General features: G+C 41.8%; 2 protein-coding genes across 2 annotated transcripts in view; both read right to left on the reverse strand.

The window, feature by feature from the left end:
• The window catches only part of myo15aa (myosin XVAa), a 53,851-nt gene extending 33,951 nt beyond the window's left edge, over nucleotides 1-19,900 (reverse strand). Inside the window, exons 1-11 of the mRNA XM_040006110.1 lie at nucleotides 19,648-19,900; nucleotides 8,027-8,109; nucleotides 7,799-7,862; nucleotides 4,476-4,585; nucleotides 4,185-4,259; nucleotides 1,918-2,008; nucleotides 1,410-1,513; nucleotides 1,219-1,282; nucleotides 1,019-1,132; nucleotides 747-908; nucleotides 384-497 (exon numbers count right to left, since the gene is read on the reverse strand). Of these exons, the coding sequence (XP_039862044.1) occupies nucleotides 384-497; nucleotides 747-908; nucleotides 1,019-1,132; nucleotides 1,219-1,282; nucleotides 1,410-1,513; nucleotides 1,918-2,008; nucleotides 4,185-4,259; nucleotides 4,476-4,585; nucleotides 7,799-7,862; nucleotides 8,027-8,109 (981 nt within the window). The 5' untranslated portion in view covers nucleotides 19,648-19,900. The remainder of the gene's footprint in view (nucleotides 1-383; nucleotides 498-746; nucleotides 909-1,018; nucleotides 1,133-1,218; nucleotides 1,283-1,409; nucleotides 1,514-1,917; nucleotides 2,009-4,184; nucleotides 4,260-4,475; nucleotides 4,586-7,798; nucleotides 7,863-8,026; nucleotides 8,110-19,647) is intronic.
• LOC120717756 (verprolin-like) lies at nucleotides 8,129-11,234 on the reverse strand. The gene has a single exon (XM_040005976.1). The coding sequence runs from the start codon at nucleotides 11,232-11,234 to the stop codon at nucleotides 8,409-8,411; it is 2,826 nt and encodes a 941-aa protein (XP_039861910.1). The 3' UTR covers nucleotides 8,129-8,408.
• Nucleotides 19,901-26,544: the final 6,644 nt, after the last annotated feature.

A 26,544-nucleotide genomic window follows, 5' to 3' on the forward strand; every position in this document is an offset into this window, starting at 1 on the left:
CTTGGATAGAAACGATCCTAATAACCGACCAGAGGAGGTCAGGATGAGAAAAGAACCATCCAAGCAGGTCGATGACAGCAGTTTGCCTCTTTCTTGTCTTTCATTCTTTCACTCTGTGTGTGGCATCAACACATGTGTCTCCTTTGTGTCTGCGTAAGCGACACTCTGGGCGATACAATGCCTTTAATGTAACCACAGCTGTGTAAGTAAGGCAGAAACGCTGGCATAGTGCCACATCACCTTCCTGTTGACAATGTAGAAAAATCACCTCCAGGTTCAGGAATGTCACACACTGCAGTGCTATGCTTGTTGTTTTCAAGCACTGAACGAACAAAAGACAGAACATCAGTGCACATGCAGACGGGACACGGTTTGATACTGACTGTGACTTTGTAGGTGACGGCTTTCTGTAGTCCTTCTGGTGAGATCTGCAGCAGCTCTGCGACTACTCTGATCTCCTGAGTGCTAACCACTGACGCCACCTCCTGGCCATCAGCCTGCAGTTCAGGAGGAAAATAGAAATGCAAAAAGAAAAGAAAAAAGAAAAGAAAAGAAGAATTACCTGTGGGAAAATCTTTGCTGCTTATCTTACATAGTTTTTATTGTCCTGATAAAGTTTAGTTTATTTTAGAATTTAACTCATTAGTCTAGGTGACTGAACACTTTTCACCTTATTATTATATTAATCAAAATAAAAAAAAAGGGATGACATACGAGAAAAACCTGAGAAATAAAATAATTCACACCTCATGCCTCTGAAAGTAAACATTGCCCAGGTGCAGTATGGAAGACAGGACTCTAAAGATGGACGACTGGTCATCCGCAGTGAAGTGAAGGATTTCCATGGCAGAAAGCAGACGTAGGAAGTCCTCTGCATCGTTCTTCCCTTTTATCCCACAATCCTCTCCCTGTGTGCAGAACGAGAAGACCAGCAGTGCTAAACGTGACCCGAGAAGGGTTTTTGGAAGGGTCGTGACCCAAAATCACTGACAATGATGATGATCAAACTATCTTCTACCTGGTTGAGGTAATAGTAGGTTTCAGCTTCTTGTAGATAGAAGGCCTGCTTCTGCTGCGAAGGAAGACCTGCCAGCATCTCGTAGAAGATGTGATAGTTCCTCTCATTTTTGGCCTGAAGCACACGCGGCACATTTACAGCAACACTTCCATATACAGAAATAAACAAGCTATCGAGACCTTTGTGTCAGCTTGCCTCACCTGAAAGACGATGCGGGATTTTTCCAGCAGATACTGAGAGGTTATGGCACCACTGATCCTACCACTGGGAAAACAAGGAAACAGAAAACACACGTGAAAAAGAAGCAGCTTCAGAAGTAAAAGAAGCTGGAGTGAGATCAGAGCAGAGGTCAAAGTTTTGCTTGTTGCTTTTTTAAAAAAAAACAACTCACTTCTCCATAAAGACCTCAATGTACTTCCCAAAGCGACTGGAATTATCGTTCCGCACGGTTTTGGCATTTCCAAAAGATTCCAGAAGAGGAGCTGCCTCAAGTATCTATCAGGGATGCCAAACACACAAACAATATATAAACCTTTATCAGATCGCCTTATAAAGGGAGCAGTAACTGTAACTGTACAACACACAGGAAAGAAGCTGTTTCAGTGGGAATGTCTGGCCAAATGAATTATAGAAAAACACACCACGGCAAAACACAGTAACCTGATATTCTTATGGCCATTGATGAAAATTACTTGTAAAATATAAAACACGCAGCATGCAGAAAACCCCAACTACCTCAATCTGCACCCAAGGAAAGCCACCGGAGATACAGGCAAATAAAAAATATGCACAAGCACATTAGTCGTCATTACAAAAAGGAAAACTTTGAGTGTCTTAGTTTGCAAATATCCAACTCTGATGGCAGTTCTTTATTCATGTCAGGAAGTGTGTGTGCATACCTGTTGCGCAAGATTCGTTTTGTGAAGTACAGCTGCTAGGTAGCGAAGGATGAGTTTGGTGGACTCGGTTTTTCCAGACCCACTCTCCCCACTGAAACACAGTAACAGAGTCTCACTGGGAATACAGAAAACCCATCAACACGGCAATGAAAACAATCAAGAACTGCCCCAGTGCTCAGCTGAGCTGGAGACAACTTTTTCTCAGATAACCAGCACCTGGAAAGTTTGAATATTAGTGCATACAAACTGAGCTTATCAAACATTACAATGCCCAGTTTTTAATGTTTAAAATTTGTGTGTGCTTTTTCAAAGCCCAGATACAAAAAGCTTTATTGTTATACAGCCATGATGGGTTAATTATGAGGTGCCATTTCATAAAGGAACACTTTGGAAACACTGATCTCAGTGGAAAGAAATGATGCTGATATCTACACAGATATGGACTGGGCAATGTGCTCAATGAAATGATGGCACATCAAGTGATAGAAATGATTCCATGCATGCCTGACTACGTCGGGGGGTGTTCCTAATGAGACAGATGGTGTCCTGGGGGATCTCTTCCCAGATCTGGGCCAAGGCATCACTGAGCTCCTGGACCGTCTGAGGTGCAGTCTGGCAGCGTCGGATGGACTGAAACATAATGTCCCAGAGGTGTTCTATTGGATTTAGGTCAGGCAAACGTGGGGGCCAGTGAATGGTATCAGATCCTTCATCCTCCAGGAACTGCCTACATACTCTTGGTACATGAGGCCGGCCATTGTTGAGCAGCAGGAGGAATCCAGTATCCACTGCACCAGAGTAGGGTGTATCAGTGGGTCCAAGGATTTCATCCCGATATGTAACGCCAGTCATGGTGTCAGTGCCTAGCCTGTAGAGGTGTGTCCTCCATGGATATGCCTCCCCAGACCATCCCTGACCCACCACCAAACCAGTCATGCTGACATCCCAGAAGTTTAACTAACTTGATGGTATACTCTGAATAAAAAGTGTTCCTTTTATTTTTGAGCAGTGTAAAAGATTATATTCTTTAATGGTAGGCAAAAATAACTCTGAACTATTTTGATCATCTGCATTCTACTAGTGGAAATACAAAAACAGGTTTGATGCAAGGAAAAGCTCACCAAGTGTGAACATTACCCTGAATTAGAGCACAGCTTCTCAGGACTTCCAGAAATCATTTAGAGCGTCCATTATTTGATCCTTTTCACCTCTGTGGTGGTGCTTGCAGAGTGTTTGACTTCATTGACTAAGTGATGTGAGACAAGGCTAATCTTGCATTAGGCAAGGCTTCGGTTCCACTTTTGCATTAAACCACCTGAAAGAGTTTCACACACATGCACACACAGGTCCATTGATCTACCACTGCCAAGCACTAAATACCACCATTATGTAAGCTTGGCCAAAGGGTGTGTGTGTGTGTGTGTGTGCGTGTGCGTGTGTGTGTGTGCATTTAGGGATGCTGGCACCTTCACCGCATTCCAGCATAGGGTTTCAGCTCAATGGCTGCTTAGCTAAAAACAGGACCATTATTGGTCACTGTACACCAGACCTCAGTTACCCCTTAACACATACTAACTGAAACACAAAGACACACTTGCAAGCACACAGCCCGCACAAATGTACTCACACACGAACACACACACACCTCTGAAACATAACCTGCTCCAACCCAGACCTGGCTGGGCTTTCCTTACAGGTGTCTCCTTCCGAATACGGCTAAAGTGTTCCAGGTTTGTGAGGGCGTGTGCATGTGTGAGTGTGCGTTTATGTGTATATTATGAGTGTCTTTTGTCATATCCAAAAGCATAGACCTATGTTTGTGCAAACCTCTGGATGTCGGTGTGTTTGTTTTCACAGATGAACGCAGCCACTAAATGAAGTCACACTCAAGCGTTGGTAAATTTAACTTCACTGGTTTATGTGTGTGTGTGTGTCTGTGTGTGTGTTTTTTCTTCCAAGAGATCAGTTCTGACATGGAGCAAAACACTCCATCTTAAGTTTGCTGGCCAGTAAACCACAGACAGACACTCATGAATTTACAAACACTAATCCATCTGTAGATGGAAACCTTTAACCAAGAAGCTTCACGGACAACCTTGAAAGGTTACCAATGATATATCAAAGGATACAAAAGAAAAGCTTCACATTGCAAGACTCAGATGTTAAAAATACAATGCACTGTACAATTAACTGCATGCACGTCTCTGTTGTCTGATTCATATTTACAGAGAAAGTGACTGAAGAGACAATGAGAGTCAGCCTCTTACCTGATTATTATGACCTGTTTTTTTTTGGCATCCATCATTTGGGAATGAGCAGCGTTTGCTATGGCAAACAAATGCCTGAAGGAGAAAGAGATACACAACAAGCCTTCAGACTCTTAAAGGAAGCGCAACAAAGTATTCTGCTTCCCTCTTTCTGCACTTTGATCCTCTGTTGCTGACAGTTATTAACAGCTGTCAGCATGGATGAAACATACTTAATAATTTGACATTTATTGTTTTGTTTTTTAAATATAAGGTTCACGGTTCAACAATTTTAGAGTGAAAATAACTTACGGAGGGTTTTCTCCCAAGGCACAGCCCTTGTACATGAGCACCATGTCTGTCCCATAGGTGTTTTGCATCTTATAGGGGTTCACAGATACCAGAATGCTGCCTATGTATGTCTGGACAAAAAAGAAAGAAGAGGTTCGCAAAGAAAGTAATTTTACCATAATGATCGTAGTGTATGTGTGTAGGAACATGTATCTGTGTACCCTATCTATCCCTTAACACGTGGACCAATCTGGACAAAAACTTTTCATGAACATTGTCACACATACCACAATTATTAATATATGTTTTAAAAACACTTATTATAAATCCCAATTCTTTTGATTTTCTGTGTTACTATATGTGCATTTCACCATCCCCCTGCAAATGCAATCTTTCACTGTTTGTCACGTTCAACATACATCACCTGCGCGGAATTTAAAAGACATCAAAATTTGTATCTGTCGTACGGTGGCCCTGAGAGGCCAAACGGACTGCAACTTAAGAAAACACCAGCAATAAGAAAAACGCTGCAAAAGGACACAAAACACAACAGAAATAGGAAAAACGACAACGGAAATAGGTAAAAACAAAACAGAAATACGAAAAATGACAACGGAAATAGGAAAAAACAGATTTCCAAAAGCACAAGGGAAGTGTTTCTGGGGAGATCTGACGGACCAGCTGCAGGAACCAAAATATGCTAAGAATTGCACTGGGAGACACTTAAAAGAAGTGGAGGATCTATCGGTTTTGTGAGGAAAGAAAAGATGAGAGCTAAGTGTGTTAGCCTAACTATTAGCCTAAAAATCCGTCATCAGTATTATATGAATCATGATAAAACACGCCTACCATGTTTTGGGTTCCTGGAACTGGTCTGTCGGGTTATTGTCTCCCCAGAAACACTTCCCTTGTGTTTTTTCCTATTTCCGTTGTGTTTTGTGTGCTTTTGCAGCATTTTTCTTATTGCTGGTGTTTTCTTAAGTTGCAGTCCATTTGGCCTCTCAGGGCCACTATTCTGAGCGCACGTAAAAAAAAAAATTGAGCGCATGTAAAAAAAAATTGCAGGTGCAAGTGTTGCATTTTGAGGAGAAATTTATTTTGGGAGAAGAAAAGCTACATTTGAGTGAACAAAATTCATTGCTGCGTGCAAAAATGTATTTCAGTGTTTGCTATTATCCACACACACACACACACACAATAGCAGCTCCTCTCGCTCAGTTTTTGCATTTGCGCTCGCTCGCAATGTGTTGCTCGCGCTCTCAGCATTTCTGCCTGTGCGCGCTCAACTCTTTCTGTACACCGTTATATTTGTGCCACAAAACCAGCCAATCACAGACTTGGATGCAAAAAAAAATCTGATTGGCTGTTTTGGTCTCCAATCAGCTCGAAATGACGAAATGCAATATCCCAGAATGCATTTCGTCCAAAACTCAAACGAGGCAGTGGCGGAGGAACACAGAGTGCCGGAGTTAAAAATATTACTCTTTCTGGGTCACAAAATAAACTTTTAAGATATTTTCATGCCAGAATGGTGCTGTGTAAACTTCAAATATCTGCTCGATTTATCAAGACATCACATATTTGCATAAGTGCTCTAACGTTTTCGGAGATGCCTGTTACCCACCAGCTGACCGCATAGTTGGACTGGCCATTGGGCATACCGGACATTTGCCCAGTGAGCCGATGGTGATTTTTCATTTTTATGTTTGTTTTTGTAACAATATAAACAATGAAAGGTGGTGGATTAGCCAGTTGGTCATGATCAACTCTGGGCTGGACCAATTACAATACATCTGTATTGAGGGGAAAAGGAACGCACAGCTCCTCTTCTTCTCTCATTCTCTCCCCTCCCTCTCCTGTTGCTACTTCAATCATGAAACTGATCAATGATCAGCTGATCGTCTCTCTTGTTTGTTTATCGCCCACTTTGCGCCAGAAACAGGAAACCAGCGGATGTCGCGCTAAACAACAGCAGCACGTTCAAGCTTGATCAGCTGTTGTTAGAATTGATTTAATATTACTTTCTAGTATCAGCTGATGTTTGCTGGAGCCACAGCTGTAAAAGCTGCTGGTCATGATATTGGTTTGGATATGTGGTGAGAGGGAAACATGAAGGTGATACAAATCATACATATATACCAACAAGACAGTGTACATAACTGTTACAACAGCATTTGTTTTAGTTCAAAGGCTTTATGGTTTTTCCTATAATACCTGGTGGTGCAGTCGGCCGATTTTTTGTCAGTTCAGCCTTTTATATTATGTTTAACCCGAGTGACCACCAGGTCAGCTGGTGGGTAACAGGCATCTCCGAAAACGTTAGAGCACTTATGCAAATATGTGATGTCTCGATAAATCGAGCAGATATTTGAAGTTTACACAGCACCATTCTCGCATGAAAATATCTTAAAAGTTTATTCTGTGACCCAGAAAGAGTAATATTTCTAACTCCGGCACTCTGTGTTCCTCCGCCACTGCCTCGTTTGAGTTTTGGATTAAATGGATTCTGGGATATTGCATTTCGTCATTTCGAGCTGATTGGAGACCAAAACAGCCAATCAGATTTTTTTTGCATCCAAGTCTGTGATTGGCTGGTTTTGTGGCACAAATATAACGGTGTACAGAAAGAGTTGAGCGCGCACAGGCAGAAATGTTGAGAGCGCGAGCAACACATTGCGAGCGAGCGAGCGCAAATGCAAAAACTGAGCGAGAGGGGCTGCTATTGTATGTGTGTGTGGATAATAGCAAACACTGAAATACATTTTTTGCAAGCAGCAATGAATTTTGTTCACTCAAATTAAGCTTTTCTTCACTCAAAATAAATTTCTCCTCAAAATGCAACACTTGCACCTGCAATTTGTTTTTACATGCGCTCAGAATAGTGGCACAAAAATAATGCCATACACAGCAAGTACTGCTAAAGGCAGCAGACTTAGGTTAAATGATCAACCTGTGGGTCAATTTAGATGTACAGCCAAGATGTAAATCCATCTGGCTACAATGTGTATTAAAACTGGTATCTAAAATTATTGACCAAAGAAATAAATACACGCACTATGTCCCTTTTATAACTCTTAATTCCAGGTTAAAAATGTACGCTTTTTGGTGTAACCCAAGGTTTACAGGTCAGGTTTTGTTTGTCTTTCAAACTCAATGTAGTTTGTGAAGTAGCCATAGATGTTTATAGACAACGTTTTTGTCATCCAACTAAATAAAAATTAAGGAAAATTTTAAGACAACAAGATAACTTGACCATACATGAGTGCTGCAAAAACAAAAACAAAAAAACATCCTTAGGGTTGTTTTTGCAATGTGTGTATTGCTTAAATACTTTAAATACTTACATAAATAACCTCTCTCTCAAACCTTTTCCTTATGTTCAGCAGAACAGCCACTTCATGCATGTCACTAGGGGAAAGAAGCAATTAGAGTATTATTTATGGGGTTATGAACAAAAAAAGCAACCCAAAACCACACTATTTTTTCATGTTTGAGTTCAACTGAATTTAAATTGTAAGTCTTTGTTCTAAGTGTAACTGTGGTGTACTGTGGCATTTTTGTTTTTAACTTACTCTAGCTGTGTCATATCTTCAACGCCATTTTCCTCTCTTTGCTCCCGCTGAACCATGGTGGGCAGGCTTCTGATTGCATACATCTAAAACAAGCACAGACATTCAGAAATTAAATGCAAGTACATATTACAAGAACACATTCACTCACAAGGAACTGTTGATTCTCTTACTTTTGAATTATTATTAGTTGCTTACCCTCAAACTTTATGAAAAACATTTCAGAAATTTTTTACCTTTTTTGCTGTTTAGCAAAACATTCATTCAACAAAAACATCAAGACATACCTAATCATTTATGGAACTTTTTCACTCTAATGTTACACTAGATATTTCGAACTCACTGCATAAACAAAAGCACTTCACAGGTTGACACCATGACAATTTTAGCCATTGTGGATACTTAGTTGTGTCATGCCACATTCGTTTTTAGAAATTACCTTGTCAAACCACTGCCCATGTGGTTCCCCCTCCCTGCTGAGATTCCATTCTCCTTGCTCATTCCCCAAGCCTTCCTGTCCCATCAAGCTGCGGGGGTCCAGCAGCTCCCCTTCACCATACATGGACCACTTATTTAAGTTTTGGACTGTCCCATGAGGTAAAACCCTCTCTGCCCCCCACACATCTTCATCTTGTTGGGCTTCAACTCCAGCGTTCTGTGCCCAGTGCTGTCTAGGGCCAGATCCTTGGACCTGGGGTGATACTACTGCATATGAGGAGGGTAGGCGAAAGGAGGCCCCCCGAAGGTGAGGGTTCTGCAAAGCACCAGATAGGTTGAGTGATCGAGGTTCTGGTGCTTTGGGGGCACCGAGTCGTGTCATGATATTGCCATCAGGGAGGCGGTATTTCGCCCCACGAAGGTTTGGGTTTTTTGATAAGGCATTAGATAGGTCAAGCGCTTTGGGTGCTGAAGCCGGCTGAGGGCGGGTCATGAGAGTTCCGTCTGGCAAACGGTAAGTGGCAGATCGGAGGTTCTGGTTGCGAAGAGCATTGGAAAGGTCAAGTGAGCGCGATTGAGAGGCATCAGTAGATCCAGGCTGCTTAAATAATGATGTGTTTGGAAGCCTATAAGAGGCACCACGGATGTTGGTTTTTAACAATGCACCAGAAAGGACAGGGCCGGAAGAAGCAGAGGAAGAAGGTTGAGCTTGGTTCCGTGAGAACAATGAAGATCCTTCTGGGAGCTGAAACTTTGCCTTACGCAAGTTAGCATTCATCAGGGCGCTAGAAAGCCCAGGGGAGGCTACTGAGCTCTCTGCATTCTGCGTCTGCTCTCCTGGACGTGTGAGAAATGAACTGTCTGGTAATCGATAAGAGGCGTTACGAACATTAGCATTGAGAAGAGCAGAGGAGAGTGTAGAAGAGGAAAGGGAGGGTGCAGATGTGGACTCTGTCCTGGTAACAAGTGTACCATCAGGTAAACGATATGTGGCTTGTCGCAAATTGGGAATGAGCAAAGCAGAGGACAGCATAGGGGAAGACAGTGGAGATGGACCTGAGACATGTTCAGCAGGTTCATTTCTTGTGACAAAAGAACCATCGGGTAGTCTATAGGTCGCCCGATGTAGACTTTGGTTCTGTAAGGCATTAGAGAGCATCCCACTGCTAACACCACCTACACTATCGGTGTTAACTGGAGTCTCAACAGGGCCCCGGGACATTGTCAAAGTGCCACCTGGAAGCTTGAACATGGATCCCTGGATGTGTGAAGTTCGCAATCCACCTGAGAGAAGTGGGGAGCTACCTCTGACACCTCCTTGTTGTTGTGGGGAAGGTGGAGGAGCAGGTGAGCCTGGCAATGTGGGGGAGGGTTGTCGCTGAAATGGTGAAGCAAAAGAAGCATTACGTAGCTGAGAGGTCAGCATAGCAGGGGACAACTGTGGGGAGGAAGGGACAGAAGGGGCAAGAGGGACTGCTGCTTCAGGTGGCGTGAGAACTGTTGTATAGAGGTTGGCATTGCGTTGCAGAGGAAATGAGTAGGAGGCACTCCGTAGGCGTGAGTTCTGCATTAAAGCATTGGATAGACCAGCAGTGGGATACTGGGGCATCATCTGGCTCTCCTGTACATTAGCTGATATCTCCTCCTGTCCACCAGGCATGACAGGTAATGGGCTCCTCTGAAAAGCTGTGGTGTTGCTGACATTGTGCAGGTAAGGGTTCTGGAGTGTGCGTCCAAGATTAGGTGATGAGGGTGTAAGTTGAGGGAGTCTCTGAGGGTAAATCTCATGCTGTGTTTGTGGGGAGCTGGGCCTTTGTAAAGGTGAAGTGTGAGCTATAGTGGAGTAAGGGAGAGGAGAGGTAGGAAAGGGTGAGCCTACAATTTGACCGTTTGGTAAAGCATTTGTAAGCATTGGAGATGGGTCTGGCTCCATCAATGTATAGTCATACTGAGTGATATTCTGTGATGGTGGAAAAGTAGCAAGAGAAATATTAGCATTAGGAACAGGAGGCTGAAAAGATGCTGGTCTGAAACCATGGGGACTCATTGCCCTGTGAGGCAAAGGGGAGGGTGGATGAGACAAATGGTGCATGGGAGATGCAGAACGGGACAGCATTGGAGATTGTTGCTGGAAGGGCTGTGGAGATGGAGGTGTACTCTGAAGCCGGCGCACTGATGGCTGGGAAGAAAGAGGGCCACTCTGTTTCAATGATTGCTGTGGAGGGGCAGGGGGACCTGGAGGAGGTGCTCTGAATGACTGCCTAGACTGAAGAGAGGGCTGGTTTCTGGGCATTCGGACTAATGGCTGCCCTCTACCTACAGGTCTGTGGAATCCTCGTTGGGGGGTACCAGTTCGCTTGGACTCCCTTAACCCTGTAGGCCGGGAGCCTGCCCTGGCTAACATGGGTGTTCCAGCTATATCCTCTATCTGACCTGAAAGAGGGGCAGGACCACTATGGATGGAGGACCTAAATGGAGCAACATGCTGAGTAACAGGGGCCCCGTGTCGACTGTGTCTCTGTAAGTAGGGGTTGGCTGGAGACGGTTTCACAGCCCCCATGGGCACATGACTTCGAATCCCTGCACCACCTCTCATTCTGCGAGTAGAGGAGCGGGTGGGGAGGGGTCTACTGGTGACGCGCGACGGCGATGGAGAAGGAGGGCGATGGGGAGAGGTGGGGCGGAAGGATCGCGGAGGCGACTCAGCTCTTTCAGGTTGAGTCGGGCTCCTTCTTTGTGAATGTGGCTGGGGTGGAGAGGGGGAACGCCTCATCTTAGATGTCTGTTTTCTTCCTCTGAACAATTGCGGTCTGGTAGAAGGCAAATGGACTGCATCTGGTGGAGGTTGCTGTCTAAAGGAGAGTCTTGGGGAAGGTGGTGGGCTTGCTCTCTTCCTTAGCGATCCCCGGGGAGAAGCTAGCGGGCTGGAAATTGGGGATTGGGGTCGGACAGATGAAGGTGCTCGACGCAACCGAATATCTCCCCTCTCTTTTGTCATTGAAGGCTGAGTTCTCACTGACATACCTCTCCTATGTTGTAGTGGAGAAGAAGGTGGTGGGCTGTGTGGTCTGCGCCTGTTAACTGGGGATGTTGGCCTTTGACCTGGCACTGGGGCCCGCTGACTGAGCACCCGCCTATGTGAGTGAGGAGAGAGGTGTAGGTCAGACCGGATGCCTGTTTGGAAGTCCATGTGATGTGGTGAAAGGCGAGATGAAGGAGGCGCCATTGCCCTAGTTGATCCCAGCCTCAGTGATAGCTGTGGGGATGGAAGGGGACTCATTCGGCGCACTGGCCTAGGTGAGGCAACAGGTGAATGTAGCTGTGAATGCATCATTGGCTGCACTGGTGGACCCAGTGGTGTCATTTGAACCATCTGGAATGTCTGTGGGTCTTGTGCAAGGGGATCTTGATAGACTTGTGAGGAGAACTGAGGTGGCAGGGGAGATGGGGTCAGATGACTAGGAGAAACAGGGAAAGGAGGGTAAGTGTGCTGAGGGAAAGGAATGTGTTCTTGTTGAATGCTTGCGGCTGTAAGAAAAGGGGCGTGTCCAGCAAGAATGGAAGTGTGTTGTTGGTTCATGACAGTAGGGTAATTTGGCTGTGTAGGATGATATGTGTGGATGGGTTGCTCATATTGTATATCTGACATCATCTCCTGATTGTTGAGGGCCAGAACTGGGGAGGGAGGAGGAACCATAGGGGATGGGGGACGAGAATGAAGAGGAGGTGGTGGCAATGTTTCCACCTCTAGTCTGTCTTTTCCAAATAACCTAACCTGGGGCCTGGGAAACCTGAACTGCTGTGTAGGAACTGGCTCGGGCAGAGGATAAGACAGCTGTTCTTGTCCATATAGCTGCCCAATCTCAACTGGAATCAGCCCAGAATCCATATGGAAAGGTTGCTGATAATGATTATAAGTAGGAGCAGGCTGTGGATATCCCAGCATTGGGTCATTATATAGACCGGAAACAAAACCATTTCCACCGTTCATCAGTCCATAAGAGTCTGAAAGGCCAAAGGCAGATCCCACATTGTGGTCAAAGTATTCTTCATATGGCCAAGGGTCATATGGGTCAGAGAAACCATTTATGGCATCACCATAATAGCCATATGGTTCTGACTCTATTGCATATAGCATTCCATCCTCACCATAGTAGTACTCCACCCCTTCATCACCATAGTAATCGTCATACTCATCCTCATAGTAGCCATAAGGGTAATCATAGTAATCCATTTCATCATCATAGTAAAGCTCGTCATCGTAATAAAAGTTGCCTTCCTCATCATAGTAACCATATTCATCTTCCCACTCATCATCATCATAGTAATCCATTTCCTCTCCAAAAGGGTCATATGAGTCATAGGCAATTGGTTGTCTACCAAAGCCTCTAGGCCTCCACCTGTCATGGTAATCATCCTCATATCCATACTCATTATCATCATACTCATATTCTCCATTGTAATAATGTGTCTGTCTCCCTCTAGTGTCCCTGTTAGCAAATGACAAGCGCTTTCGGCCTCGTCCTCCAGCCCTTGCACCAAATTGACCATGGCCCTTTGAAGTCAGGAACCTCCCTGTCAACCAGTTTGTTGCTGCAGCTATCCTCCCTAACATCGAACTTTTAGCCTTAAAGCCTGGTGTGGTTTTCTTTTTGCCAAACATGCCTTTGAACTTCCCTCCTAGTCCCTTTGCCTCTGTTGCCATGTTTCCTTTACCCCCTAAACTGGATAGATTTATTGTCTTTTTAGGTGGTGTGGTTTCTTTTGCATTGTTGTCTTTTTTATTAAGCAAGCTGAAGCCAGACAAGCCTGGCTTTTTGTCAGCAGACTTTGCCCCAAAACCAGCAAAAAGCTTGCTGGTGCCTAGAAGTGGTTTACTACCAGCAGCTGGTTTCTTTTTTTTGGAGAGTCGTAGGAAGAGACGGGATGTGCTTTTAAGGTTTCTCTTTGGTTTTGCCTTCTCTGGCTGCTGTTGTTTAGAGGGAAAACTGAAAGGGGATGCCTTTCCTGTAAGGCCTGTTATGGCTTTGGAAGCTCCTTTCAGGTGAGATTTCACATCGGGTGTCTTCTGTACTTTTGCTGCTCCTAAGGTCTTCTTCTGCCCCTCTGCAGCAAATCCCATCATGGCCTTAGACGCTCCTTTAATGTGTACATCACTCATCTTTTTCAGGTTTACTGCACCCATTCCTTTTTTGATTTGTGGCTTTCCATCATCACTCTCATCATCTGATGGAGGAGGCTGTTTAGAAGGAGGCTTAAAACCCTTTACAGCCATGGCCTTGGATGCACCTTTAAGAGCTGCTTTCCCTTTCCCTTTATCTGGCTTCTTGGTCACTACTTCTTCCTCACTGTCACCACTTTCTTCTTCCTCAGTCTTCATCTCCTCTTCTTCTTCCTCCGACCCCTCCTCCGACTCACTGACAGGTTTCTTTCCTTTTCCCTTCTTTCCATCATCCTTTCCTTTCCCCTTAGCTGGGGGCTCCACCACTTTCTTCCCCCCTTTCTTGTCATCTTTTCCTCCTTTTTTATCATCCTTCCCTCCCTTTTTTGGTTCCTCTGACTTGCCTTTCTTGGCAGCTGATTTTGGGTCACCTTTTTTGGGTGGCATGATGAATTCTGAGTCAAATCATTTCAAAGAAGGTCAGGAAGTTCCCAAACGCACGCTGGACAGGGCAGCATTAATGTAAATGTTGATATGCAGCATTGAGAAGAGCAGTTTAAACAGAAGCGACATCCTCTCATCCCCAGTTGCTTTCATGTCTTCTCTCCTTTTTCCTCCATCCGATCTGTCAGTGTGACACCACAAACACACACTGCAGGATACTCTGTCTCGAGTCAGTTGTTCTATAATGCACACCAAGATAAACACAAACCACAGTCCTTCAAAAGACGATCTAGTAACAGAGTCGGAATCTCAGCCATCAGTGCTCGCTCGCATTACAATACGTCCTCAATCCTCGGCAAAAGAGCTGTTTTCTAAGCACAAAAAGAGAAACAAACCTCCTTTCCAGGAGTATTGCAAAAAAAAAAACCCCCCAAAAAACCAAAAAAACCCCAAACTGCAGATGCTTACTGATTTTCAAATATCACATATGGAAAAAAAATCGTGCTGATTGTTTCCAAGTTTTACCCACTTACTGAGTTTTTCCACTTAACATCTAAAATAAGAAAATAATCCATCATGGCAAGGCAAGTTCCTGGTCCCGATGGTCTGTATGGGTTTGTAAGTAATTTCCCAGGTTCACACGACAGATAAAAGACCCTGCTATCCCACTGACAGACTCTGTGTAGTCCTTTGTGTGTCTCCCATTGTCAGTTCGTCCTGTGAGTCCAGCAGTGAATCCTCATCTTGGCCACCGCACCAACTTTAGCGCAATGCTCCCCCCAACAAGGAGAGCCGATGCAAGTGCGTCAGAGTGAGTCTCCGTGTCAAGGGATGTCCTCTTCTTTGTCTCAGAATGAGTGTGCACAAGTGTTGCGTTTGCGGTTGTATCCACCCACAACCGCGTCAGCTTGCCTTTGTGACCTCCTGCAACCTTCTCCATCTCTCTCTGGTTACTGAAACTTCCACAGCCCAGTTCACCTCAACACGAGGCCTCTTCCGCATCTCAATCCAGTTGCATGACATAGGAGCATATATAGAAATATATAAATATATTGTATGTCTGTGCGTGCCTGTGCATCAGAATATGAGTCTCCCCAGTTACAATTGCAAAGGGGAACCATAATGTCCCAGCTATACTGGCTTGGGGTAACACTATCTGCTGCCTCACTTCTGTATGAATAATGCAAGCTGGCTGAGCTGTTGCTAAACTGTGTCTGAGAGGCAAAGCTTCAAATAGCCTAACCACACACATACACGCACACAAACACACACACAAGAAGCAGCATGGACCACAGCTGAGAGTGATGCCTTCTATTAGGTTCCTACTGTGCATATGCACAATACATTTTATGGAAAAAGACACCATTCAGGGATCTAAAATGTCAACTAAAAAAAGCAAGTAAGGATTTAGGAAAGATTTAAGAAAATCAAGTCGCTTTGCTTCTTATTGATATTGCCCAGATCTTTTAAAAACTCAGTCTGCTTCGTGACCATAAACTGGCTATTATGCATCTTTCTAAATATTAATGATGGCTGCTATGAGAACAGAAACCTTTTTATTATTTTTCCCCTCATTATTGTGGCATGTTGGCATATTTAGACTGGTAAAAACACAAACACATACATACATGTATGGGCTGTCAGTAGATGCGCAATGGGAAGTGCAAAAGACTGAGAGAATTACAGAAGTGTCTGTTGTGGATTCATTGATGATGGGCTGATATTCCAGGAGGTCATCTCAGTGGCAGATATGAATGTTTAATGACTGCCCTGTGTTCTTTCTACGTAGCATGGATAAAACATTCAGCAAGGGCTCCTCTAAATATATCACAAAGGGTCAACCCCACCCAGGCCCGCTGCCCAACCAATATATTATACATACTGCTGTCAGGGGTTAACATCCAGACATCATACAGCAGATGGAAAGTAATGGTTTAATACTGGCATTTACAACCATTCATCTACAAGGAAAGTTACAATGAACAAAATAAGGATTGTGGTTATTAATGCCAACCACAGTTAACAGGTTGACCTCTAACTTTTCTAACCACTGAATTGGAATGACTAATAGTCTTGACCTGAGAGTACATCCAAGAAGAAATGGGTATCACATTTCCTCGAAGGCAGTGGCCATAGCACACTCTAAACTGTCTGCAGCCTGTGCAGCAATAACAACAGCAGTTGTCGGTATCATCTAACTGGTAAGAGGTAAGAGGGTGAAGACAGGACAGAGAACGGGCCCAGAGGAAAGTTCAAAAGTTCCTTCCATGTGAACACTGTTGGTCACCAGGCGAGGTAACAAGACACACAAAATGCTCTATTTGATATGTGTGATATGCATCTGCTGTCTGACTGATGTGGCCTGCTGACTGAGTGAATGTGCAATGAACAGAGCACAAGTGACAGAAATGACTGAGGTGGAAAAAGAGGGGAGGTAGAAGGCATGTAAAAGACAGAATCTGTAATAGTGTGTAAACTGCGGATTACTCCAAATAAACTATGGATTACTATGTGGTGATAGGTGTCCCTCAGAGAAAACTGTTATTGAGAAGAAGTGAAAACGAGGAGCGGCAGGAAGGGAAGATAGAGAGTGAACGAGAGATGACGACCAAGTCTTTTCATCCGTGTGCCAACCACTGACAACAGGCTTTCAGCGAACCCACTCACTGATACAAGACTAATAAAGGAGATCACCTGAGCAGAGCATAGCCAACAAGCTCATTCAGTGAGTGGGGGCACGTGCACACACACACACACACACACACACACACACACACACACACACACACACACACACACACACACACTAGTGTTATAGGGGCAATTTATTTGCAGGAAAAGCAGCAGTGTTTATTATGATTGCATTAGTTAATTGCTACATGCATCTACACCTCAGGGGTTTCAACCAACTGGACAGCACTGGAAACAGTGAAGAAGGGTATACGTTTTTGGACTTTTAAATGTATTTGAATAAACTTTTCCTGTTGATAAATACTTCCCCGATGGCCATTCATATTATCAGTCACATTCATACAGCACTTTAATCTAAGCACTTAAGAGCTTTATTTACCTTGCACTCACAACTATGGCATATTTAGCATCACTACCTGAGCACATGGAGGAGAACATGCACACTGATAGGCCCAGAGACCAAGACATGTGAACCCTGAACCTTGATGCACATCATGTCATTTTCACAATAACAATGTTAATTATCTTAGCATCTTGGCTTAGCGTGTTAGCATGTTAACATTTACTACATAGCAGCACTAAACACAAAGTTTAGATGACATCATTAGTTTTGCTCACAAGCCATAAATATAATATAAACAGACCAAAGTAATGGATCTACAATTGACCTTTAAACAAACACAATGCTGGAGATGATCACACAACCTGCTATACAGTCAAAGTGACAGAATAATACTCCACAGTGACATATTTGCTTATGAAACATGGGTGTAAAACATAAAGAGGAAAATGACTGACAGAAAGAAACACAGAGTTAAGGAGGGAGAGTGTCCTTCAGACTGAAGGAAAGACAGGAGGATGAGGAGGCTGGATTCAGGTTTCCTGTAAGCCTTTAAGCCCCATTCAGGTCTTAACCTGCGCTGTCAGACTTGACAATGCAGGAAATGCCAGCAGCTAGTAACTCACTGAAGACTTGTCTCAGAGGATCAGACATCATTTCTTGGTTGGTTTGACTGCTTGAACAGACTCACTAAAGATAAGACACACACTTTGACTTGTTTAATGTTACTGGATGTAAATGTTCTGGCTATTCACTTATGTACCCTGCCTATCGCTCTGTAAAAAACTGAGCTTTTACCACAAAGTGGTAAAGAAAATAAATGCATAATAAAATATGTACAAGTTCAGACTTTACACAAACATTTAGAAAATTAGTCAGAATTTTCACAAAAAGAACAGACCTCGAGAAAAGAGAGAATACTTCACAGCTTTGTAAATATTTTTGATGAAGTAATACTGACAAACTTCCTGCAGTACATGCACGGATGTAGTTTTGAAGATTGCACATACTAATTATAACCCCCAAACCTCATGTTCAATAAGCCTAGAAGTCTAGAATTAAAGTTTGGGCCAATCCTAGGTCTTCAGTGTAAAACCAGCCAACTATGTTTTATATTTCTACATTCTACAGAGAATGAAACAATCACAAACATTGTGGTGCAGAGGCAGGGCCCAGGGCTGTTGGCTAAACCCAATAGCTGTATTCCAAAACTGGGACTTTCATATGAGGCCTCAGTGTGTGAGGCTTATATTAAATATAAGATGTAATTCTGTACTTGTGATTGATCCCTATGACCAGAATCAAGAGAAGTCATTAGTTTCTCAATAACAGGGTCCAACTTTATCCTTGCAAACAACTAAAGTGAACCTTTGCATGTCAAAAACTGATAAAGGTTACGCAGGCTGAGAATATTCTGCTTTGATGTGAGTTTTTTTTTAAATCATTTATAATGTTATCTTTAAAAGAATTGAGCGTGAGCATGCTTTCTTTTCAGATAATAATTATATTATGTGGGCGATTATCCATGACAATGGAAAATTGACCAATTATAGCCTCCTAAGATCCAAGGAAAAAGGATCTTCCCATTGAACTTTTTGATTTCCTGCCTCTTTGGAGCTAAAAGAGGCCACCCAAACACATGAGATGTCAGTGGAAAGCTCAGGATGTCCTCTATTTAGTACATCAGGATCAGTATGGTAGCTCAAATAAGTCAAAATATATAGACCAAAACCACATGTCCATTACAGAAGACATGAATGAATAGACTGGTTCTTATATATACCATTTTGTCATCAGACCACACGAAGCAGAATGCCTGTGCGCTCTCCGACCTTATTTTCAAAAACATTCCTTATAAAGATACTTGCAATGACCCATCAGCTCATTCAAACAGCAACACTGACGTAGGTGCCCTTGATTCCCTTTAATGGTTTTAATTTCGTCATTGCAACACTATTGTTCTACTGAAATTTGTCTATTGAGGAGCCGAAAGACAGTTAAAAACTTGTTTAAAAAAAACTAAAAAGATCTTTAGTTCCTCCTACAGAAGGCATCAGCAGATCCAGATTTGCATGAGGACACACAAACACAAACTCACAGTGCTAAATCAACACGAGCCACTGTTACAGTATTGTAACTCCTCCAGTACTGTCACAAAGAGATCTGACACTTTGTGCTACAAATTTTACTTTAAAACTGTAACTGTGAAAATAACATCTTTTTTAACAACTGTTAGGTTCCTCACTGGGACTTCTCTTTAACAAGTTTTCCACAAAGTTGTAAAAGTTTAACCGACTAAAGATATACAAGTGCAAATATTTGTTAGTTGGAACACAGCAGCTAAAAATAATTCACTATACAGCGATTTGTGCCAAATTTAAAAACACAGTTTTAAAGCCTTAAATGGCATCTGCTATTTCACCGATCTCCATTTTTCTTTTTCCACAGAAAGCAACAGCACGAGTGGATAAAACATCTCATGACAGTGAAGTTGATGGCCCTTCTTTAGTTATAAAAGCACAATAAGCCCCTGGCTTTTAAGTAGCTTACCTCATCTGTTAATCTGAGTGACTGTGACTGATATTCAGATCATCTGTTTGCTACGAAAATCCATCAATTTATGAACCAACCCACCCACCGTCTAATAAAACCACTAAACTCGCCGACTCCTCTGTGCATGGACCGACTCCTCTTCTGGACATTTATATAGTGGCCACACACACGCACAGACACACAAAGTTCACCTCGCTTCTCTGAAATGAAATGAGCAGATCGAATGGTAAACATAACTTCTGATGTTTCAGTATCCACCTGTACATCTACAGAACAAAGGCACAACAGGGAGCAGAGAGAGAACAGTGGTGATTCAGACATATGCTTTTTTTTTTTGCTGTCCCACGCATCATTAGCGCAGCGATTGGGTTTCTCGGTAAACACGCTGCACTTACAAATGTCTACGTGCAGCATTACCCCGCTTCCTGTCCCAATAAAGTGTTTAAGCAAACAACCGGGTGGATCCTTTGTGTATTAATGGCAGGACTGGCACACAAGCATCCTCTCCTTACCACACTCACACACACATATCACGCTATCATCATTGCCAAAGCGTGTCTCAACGTCAGAGCCCAGAGAGTTATTTGTTATAAATCCTGTGCGGTGACAATACAGTGGGGCAAAAAAGTATTTAGTCAGCCACCGATTGTGCAAGTTCCCCCACCTAAAATGATGACAGAGGTCAGTAATTTGCACCAGAGGTACACTTCAACTGTGAGAGACAGAATGTGAAAAAAATCCATGAAATCCACATGGTAGGATTTGTAAAGAATTTATTCGTAAATCAGGGTGTAAAATAAGTTTTGTCAATAACAAAAATACAACTCAATACGTTGTAACATAACCTTTGTTGCAATAACGGAGGTCAAACGTTTACTTATAGGTCTTTACCAGGTTTTGCACACACAGTAAGCTGGTATTTTGGCCCATTCCTCCATGCAGATCTTCTCGAGAGCAGTGATGTTTTGGGGCTGTCGCCGAGCAACACGGACTTTCAACTCCCGCCACAGATTTTCTATGGGGTTGAGGTCTGGAGACTGGCTAGGCCACTCCAGGACTTTCAAATGCTTCTTACGGAGCCACTCCTTTGTTGCCAGGGCGGTGTGTTTTGGATCATTGTCATGTTGGAAGACCCAGCCTCGTTTCATCTTCAAAGTTCTCACTGATGGAAGGAGGTTTTGGCTCAAAATCTCACGATACATGGCCCCATTCATTCTGTCCTTAATACGGATCAGTCGTCCTGTCCCCTTGGCAGAAAAACAGCCCCATAGCATGATGTTTCCACCCCCATGCTTCACAGTAGGTATGGTGTTCTTGGGATGCAACTCAGTATTCTTTGTCCTCCAAACACGACGAGTTGAGTTTATACCAAAAAGTTCTACTTTGGTTTCATCTGACCACATGACATTCTCCCAATCCTCTGCTGTATCATCCATGTGCTCTCTGGAAAACTTCAGACGGGCCTGGACATGCACTGGCTTCAGCAGCGGAACACGTCTGGCACTGCGAGATTTGATTCCCTGCCGTTGTAGTGTGTTACTGATGGTGACCTTTGTTACTTTGGTCCCAGCTCTCTGAAGGTCATTCACCAGGTCCCCCCGTGTGGTTCTGGGATCTTTGCTCACCGTTCTCATGATCATTTTGACCCCACGGGATGAGATCTTGCGTGGAGCCCCAGATCGAGGGAGATTATCAGTGGTCTTGTATGTCTTCCATTTTCTGATGATTGCTCCCACAGTTGATTTTTTCACACCAAGCTGCTTGCCTATTGTAGATTCACTCTTCCCAGTCTGGTGCAGGTCTACAATACTTTTCCTGGTGTCCTTCGAAAGCTCTTTGGTCTTGGCCATGGCGGCGTTTGGAGTCTGACTGTTTGAGGCTGTGGACAGGTGTCTTTTATACAGATGATGAGTTCAAACAGGTGCCATTCATACAGGTAACGAGTGGGGGACAGAAAAGCTTCTTACAGGGGACGTTACAGGTCTGTGAGAGCCAGAGATTTTCCTTGTTTGAGGTGACCAAATACTTATTTTCCACCCTAATTTACGAATAAATTCTTTACAAATCCTACCATGTGAATTCATGGATTTTTTTTTTCCCATTCTGTCTCTCACAGTTGAAGTGTACCTCTGGTGCAAATTACTGACCTCTGTCATCATTTTAAGTGGGGGAACTTGCACAATTGGTGGCTGACTAAATACTTTTTTGCCCCACTGTAGCTGTGAGACGTGTGTGTGTGCGTTTCTCTGTTGGGGTGCCTTTTCAGAAGTTGTCTCTCTCTTTCAAACACACACACAGACATAAATCACAAGATTGTAGCTCTGATCATATATATATATATATATATATATTATATATATATAATATATATATATATATATATAGATATATATATATATATATATATATATATATATATATATTTATATATATCGATACATTCTGCAGATGCCAGAATAATAGAGCGCGATAGGATGCCTATGATAACAATAGCATCACAACAAAGCCTCACAGACCTGAGAATATCTTTCACATCAGATGATATCTGCAGAAGTAACGATACTAATGATAAAATGACGAACTCTATTAACTCTGTTTTTACAGGAAAATTATATTTTTGGGACAAAATATCAACATTGCATTGCTTCCTTCCACGTTTGGATTCTTGCTTTGAAGTTCAGCAGGTCATCTTAAACTGACTAGATATTTGCACCATCTGATTCACAGATGTACCTAATAAAGTGGCCAATGGCTATAATTCTAACACAACAGTTCCTGCTCTCCATTTTCTTCTTTACTTAAATGTTTTTTTAAACAGGAAACACGACAGTTATGTGAAAACTGCATTCACTTGGTTACTTTTTAGGTTTTGTTGAAATATTTCATGACTTTGTGAGCATTTCAAATTAAAATAACATTTAAAGCGGGCCAATAGGAATCGAATTTGCGAGGGAAATTACTAAGTGTGTTTAACTGTTAATGATTCAATCTGTGCTTTTAACAAAACAGAAACTGGGCTTGCATGGGAGAAGAGAGAATACAATGCTGGATTCGTTTCTCTGTACCGGGCCTGCTTCTTTATGGATGTCACTGATGCTTTAGACAGAGAAACAACTGGACCACTTATTACTGGCCTTAAAAGGCATATAAGTCACACAAAGGCAAATGTCTGTTAGCAGTCTGCCATTCTTTACCTTACAAAAGTACACATGATCAATACAAACAATGTCTATAGAAACTAACATCCACAGATATTACTGCAGAGTGTTTTATATAACTTAGTGCAAAAGGTAAAACTCTATTCTTGTAGCAGCTGAGCAAACATTTTGTGACAACTGAAGTAGTGGTAATATGAGTAGTTAAATATGTCTTGCTGTCTATAGAGACATGAAACTGCACAAATGTTTCTTTAACTAAGGATAAAAACATCAAAAGCAATGAGACATTTGTATTTTGTAATCATATTCTTCTTAATCTTTCACAGCTAGAATATTTTTTCATTTTAAAAAGTATTTCAAAAAAGGTGAACTTACATATTCTGTATCCATGAAAAGTCTCAATCCTTTTTTTCATGGTTATGCTGTGGCAGAAACATGGGACAGGCTCCAAGTGGAAGAAAATGGCATATATCTCATGAAAATAAGAAATTCAATATCTCAAATCATTGGAATATTTCTTAAGGTCAATGAAGGATCAAAATACAGAAATGTCCAACTTCTAAAAAGTTAATTTGCACATTCGGCACTTGGTTCGATCTCTTATGGTTGAACCAATTGGCTAAAACAATATAGACCCTTTCACAATGTCCTTTTTTTTTTTTATACTGTCAGATAAATTCAACTGTTGCTCTCATTTGGCAACTTTTAAACATTTAGATTTCTTTGTAGGTGACATTTAGTCATCTTCTGTTTCTTAACTTTTCACTGCAGTAAACACAGTGATAACTGGACTCTTAACTCAAGTATGCAACTTCATGTAGTGAGCAAAATGAAGCACAAGAGGGCAGGAGAGACAACGTGATCCAGGCTCTCAGATCAACGCTTGAGTTCTGTATGTTGTTTTGTACGTTTGTAATTTTACACTTTTTGTCAAATGTGATTATTCACAGTGTGGTTTTGTCTGTAATTATTTTTCAAGGCACCCTAAAAAAATATTCATTAAAAAAAGCAAAGCTTGGTTCCCACTAACTACTATTCAACTTAGAGTCTCGTGAGACTTGCATGTCTGCTTACTATTTTTAATGAAGTTTTCTCAGCCCATACAGTCAGGTATGTAGGTTTTTTGTAAAGTGACACGTTTCTGTACTTTTGCCCCTGCACACCACCGCAATGGATTTTAAATCAAGCAATCGTGATGTGACTGGAGTGTAGACTTTCAGCTTTAATTCAAAGGGGATAACATTATCGTTGGATTAACATTCATGAAGGCTCAAAATAATTTAAACCATCGACTAACGTGCAGCTTCATGGACAGACGAGACCTGTGGACGGTTAAAGACATTTAAAGTTTATTCCAAGTCTTGAGCTTGCATTTAGCAGCTCTTCACTGGAATTTTTCAATGAGGCCCAGAGATCAATGCAAATGAAAGAGCCATCAGTGGGTTGAAATAGAAGAAAATAAACCTATTAGAGATAGATAGATAGAAGAAGGTTTAGGAGTGGCCAAATCAATAATGATGGCCTGAAGGACCAGATAAGACAGCTAAAGTGCACAATCACAGAGTTATTTTCATGTCAGGAAACACAATTTCACAGCATCTAACCAAGTCATTGTCAAAGTCTACAATCCACATCACCTGCCCAGTTCTGAAAAAAACATGTTTAGACAAATGAAACCACGTGTACCAGAACACTGGGAAGAGAGTATGGAAGATGACACAAACAGCTCCTGATCCAAACCATAATACAATGTCTTTAAGTCATGGTGGAGGCAATATTATGGTGTGAATGCTAACTGAATCAAGTCAGTTTGGGTTTGTTTTTTTGAGTAATGTGACTGCTGATGTAAGTACCAGGAGGACTGTCAAGTGTACAGAGTTATATTATTATTATTTTATCTGCTCAGATTCAGCCAAACGCTGCTAAACCGACTCCTCTTCACAGTGCAGCTGGACCCAAAGCAAACTACAAAAGCAACCCAAGAGTCTCTCAAAGACAAGGAAAAGAAATTAGATATTCTTCAAAGACCAAGTCAGTCACCCGATATCAACCCAACAGAGCGTGCTTTTCAATTACCAAATACAAAACTGAATGCAGAACAACCCACAAACAGGCAGCAACTGAAGGTGGCTACTTCAATTTATTTCCAGCTTCTGAAAATGGAGGAATATTTAAAAATAGTTGCAATTCCTAAATAGACAATGCAACACTTTTGCTAAATCCTTTGAATTAAAGTTGAAAGTTGGTATATCTTAAATGTTGGACTTCAAATCCACTATAATGGTGTTGAGAGGCAAAATTGCAATAAAAGGTCACTGTCCAAAAACCTCACTGTACCCTTCTTTAAATAAATTTGTGAAAAACTGTTATCTGTGTAAATAAACATAGTCTACCTCATTTAGGGAGTTACAAATATATTACAGATTATTATAGTCAACTAAAACTAAACCAAAAACTGAAAGTGTAAATATATTAAACTAAATTTAAAAAAAAATCTAAACTAGACTATATTAAAAAAAAACAAATTTGACTTTGTACTTACAATTTAACTAAAATAAAAATATACAATTCATCAACACAAGGTACCTGAAGATCCTTTGGTGCATTTGTTTATGAAAACTGGGACAAGGAAATTGTGAGAGAAGCCTTTGTCCCTGTTAAAAGGTGTTATGGACTTCTTAAATCCTTTCCCTGACAAATACCTCACCTACCATCAGTCCTGCCTCTAAACACTTTGCCATGGCAAGATTTTAGATAAATCACAGTAACTTCCACTGTCCATTTACAAACACACAAGACACTGAATAGCTTTGTCTTTGATATCTGTACTGTACATATTTATTATAAAATGCTGCAGTACTTTAGCTTATCTTAAAACAAGCTATTTATTGATTAGCAAGCCATGCTAGGCTAAAGGATACTGCTATTCAAAACTAGCAAATTAGCATGTTAACGCTACACTCTGCTCGATAGCTAAAACAACAGACAAATATTTTCATCACATTAACTTCATTGTACCTCTGTCTCTGTTATCTTTTTCCTCCTCTTCTTTTCTTTTTGTCTTCTTCTCTGTTTTGGCAGTTTTGACATTGTCATAATGCTTTCAGGGGTCACGAAACTCAATACCCCATTATTATATTAAAACTAAACCAAAAACTGAAAGTGTGAATGACTATTATAATAAAATGAATTAGGAATAAATAAATAAATAAATGCAGATTATATAACGTAATTAAATTTTATTATCTAAAAAAAAATACAATTCCAGAGAGCAGGTTTAGTCTAATAATATTATTATTACTGTACAGTTAAATAATGTGGGATTATTTTTCCAGATTAATGGTTAATAGTATTTATAGTGAAAGTCACACCTTTTTTTCCTTCCCTCGCTTGTGCTGCCCCCTGGTGGGCTGACTTTGCATACCATGGTTAAAAACTGTCTCTGACACTAATATAAATCACAATAAAGCTAAACGTTTCCAAAGAGTAAATACTAAACTAAAACAAACAACCTCAGTCTAAACTAAAAACAGAAAAAAAAAATATAAGAACAGAAAAAAATTACAGACTATGATAGCTGCAGTAGAGAGACAGGAAAGACTTTTAGTGTGAAAAACAGCCACACTGTCTCAGCAGGTCATGACCCTGGCCCTCATGTTATCATTGTCTTATCTCAAAGGTAAGATGCACTTTTGGTTTCAGTTAACCACAAGGTGCAGCAGTTGTGGAGCTATAG

Source organism: Simochromis diagramma, unplaced genomic scaffold, assembly GCF_900408965.1.
Source record: "Simochromis diagramma unplaced genomic scaffold, fSimDia1.1 OVJJ01000510.1, whole genome shotgun sequence".
Classification (NCBI taxonomy): Eukaryota; Metazoa; Chordata; class Actinopteri; order Cichliformes; family Cichlidae; genus Simochromis; species Simochromis diagramma.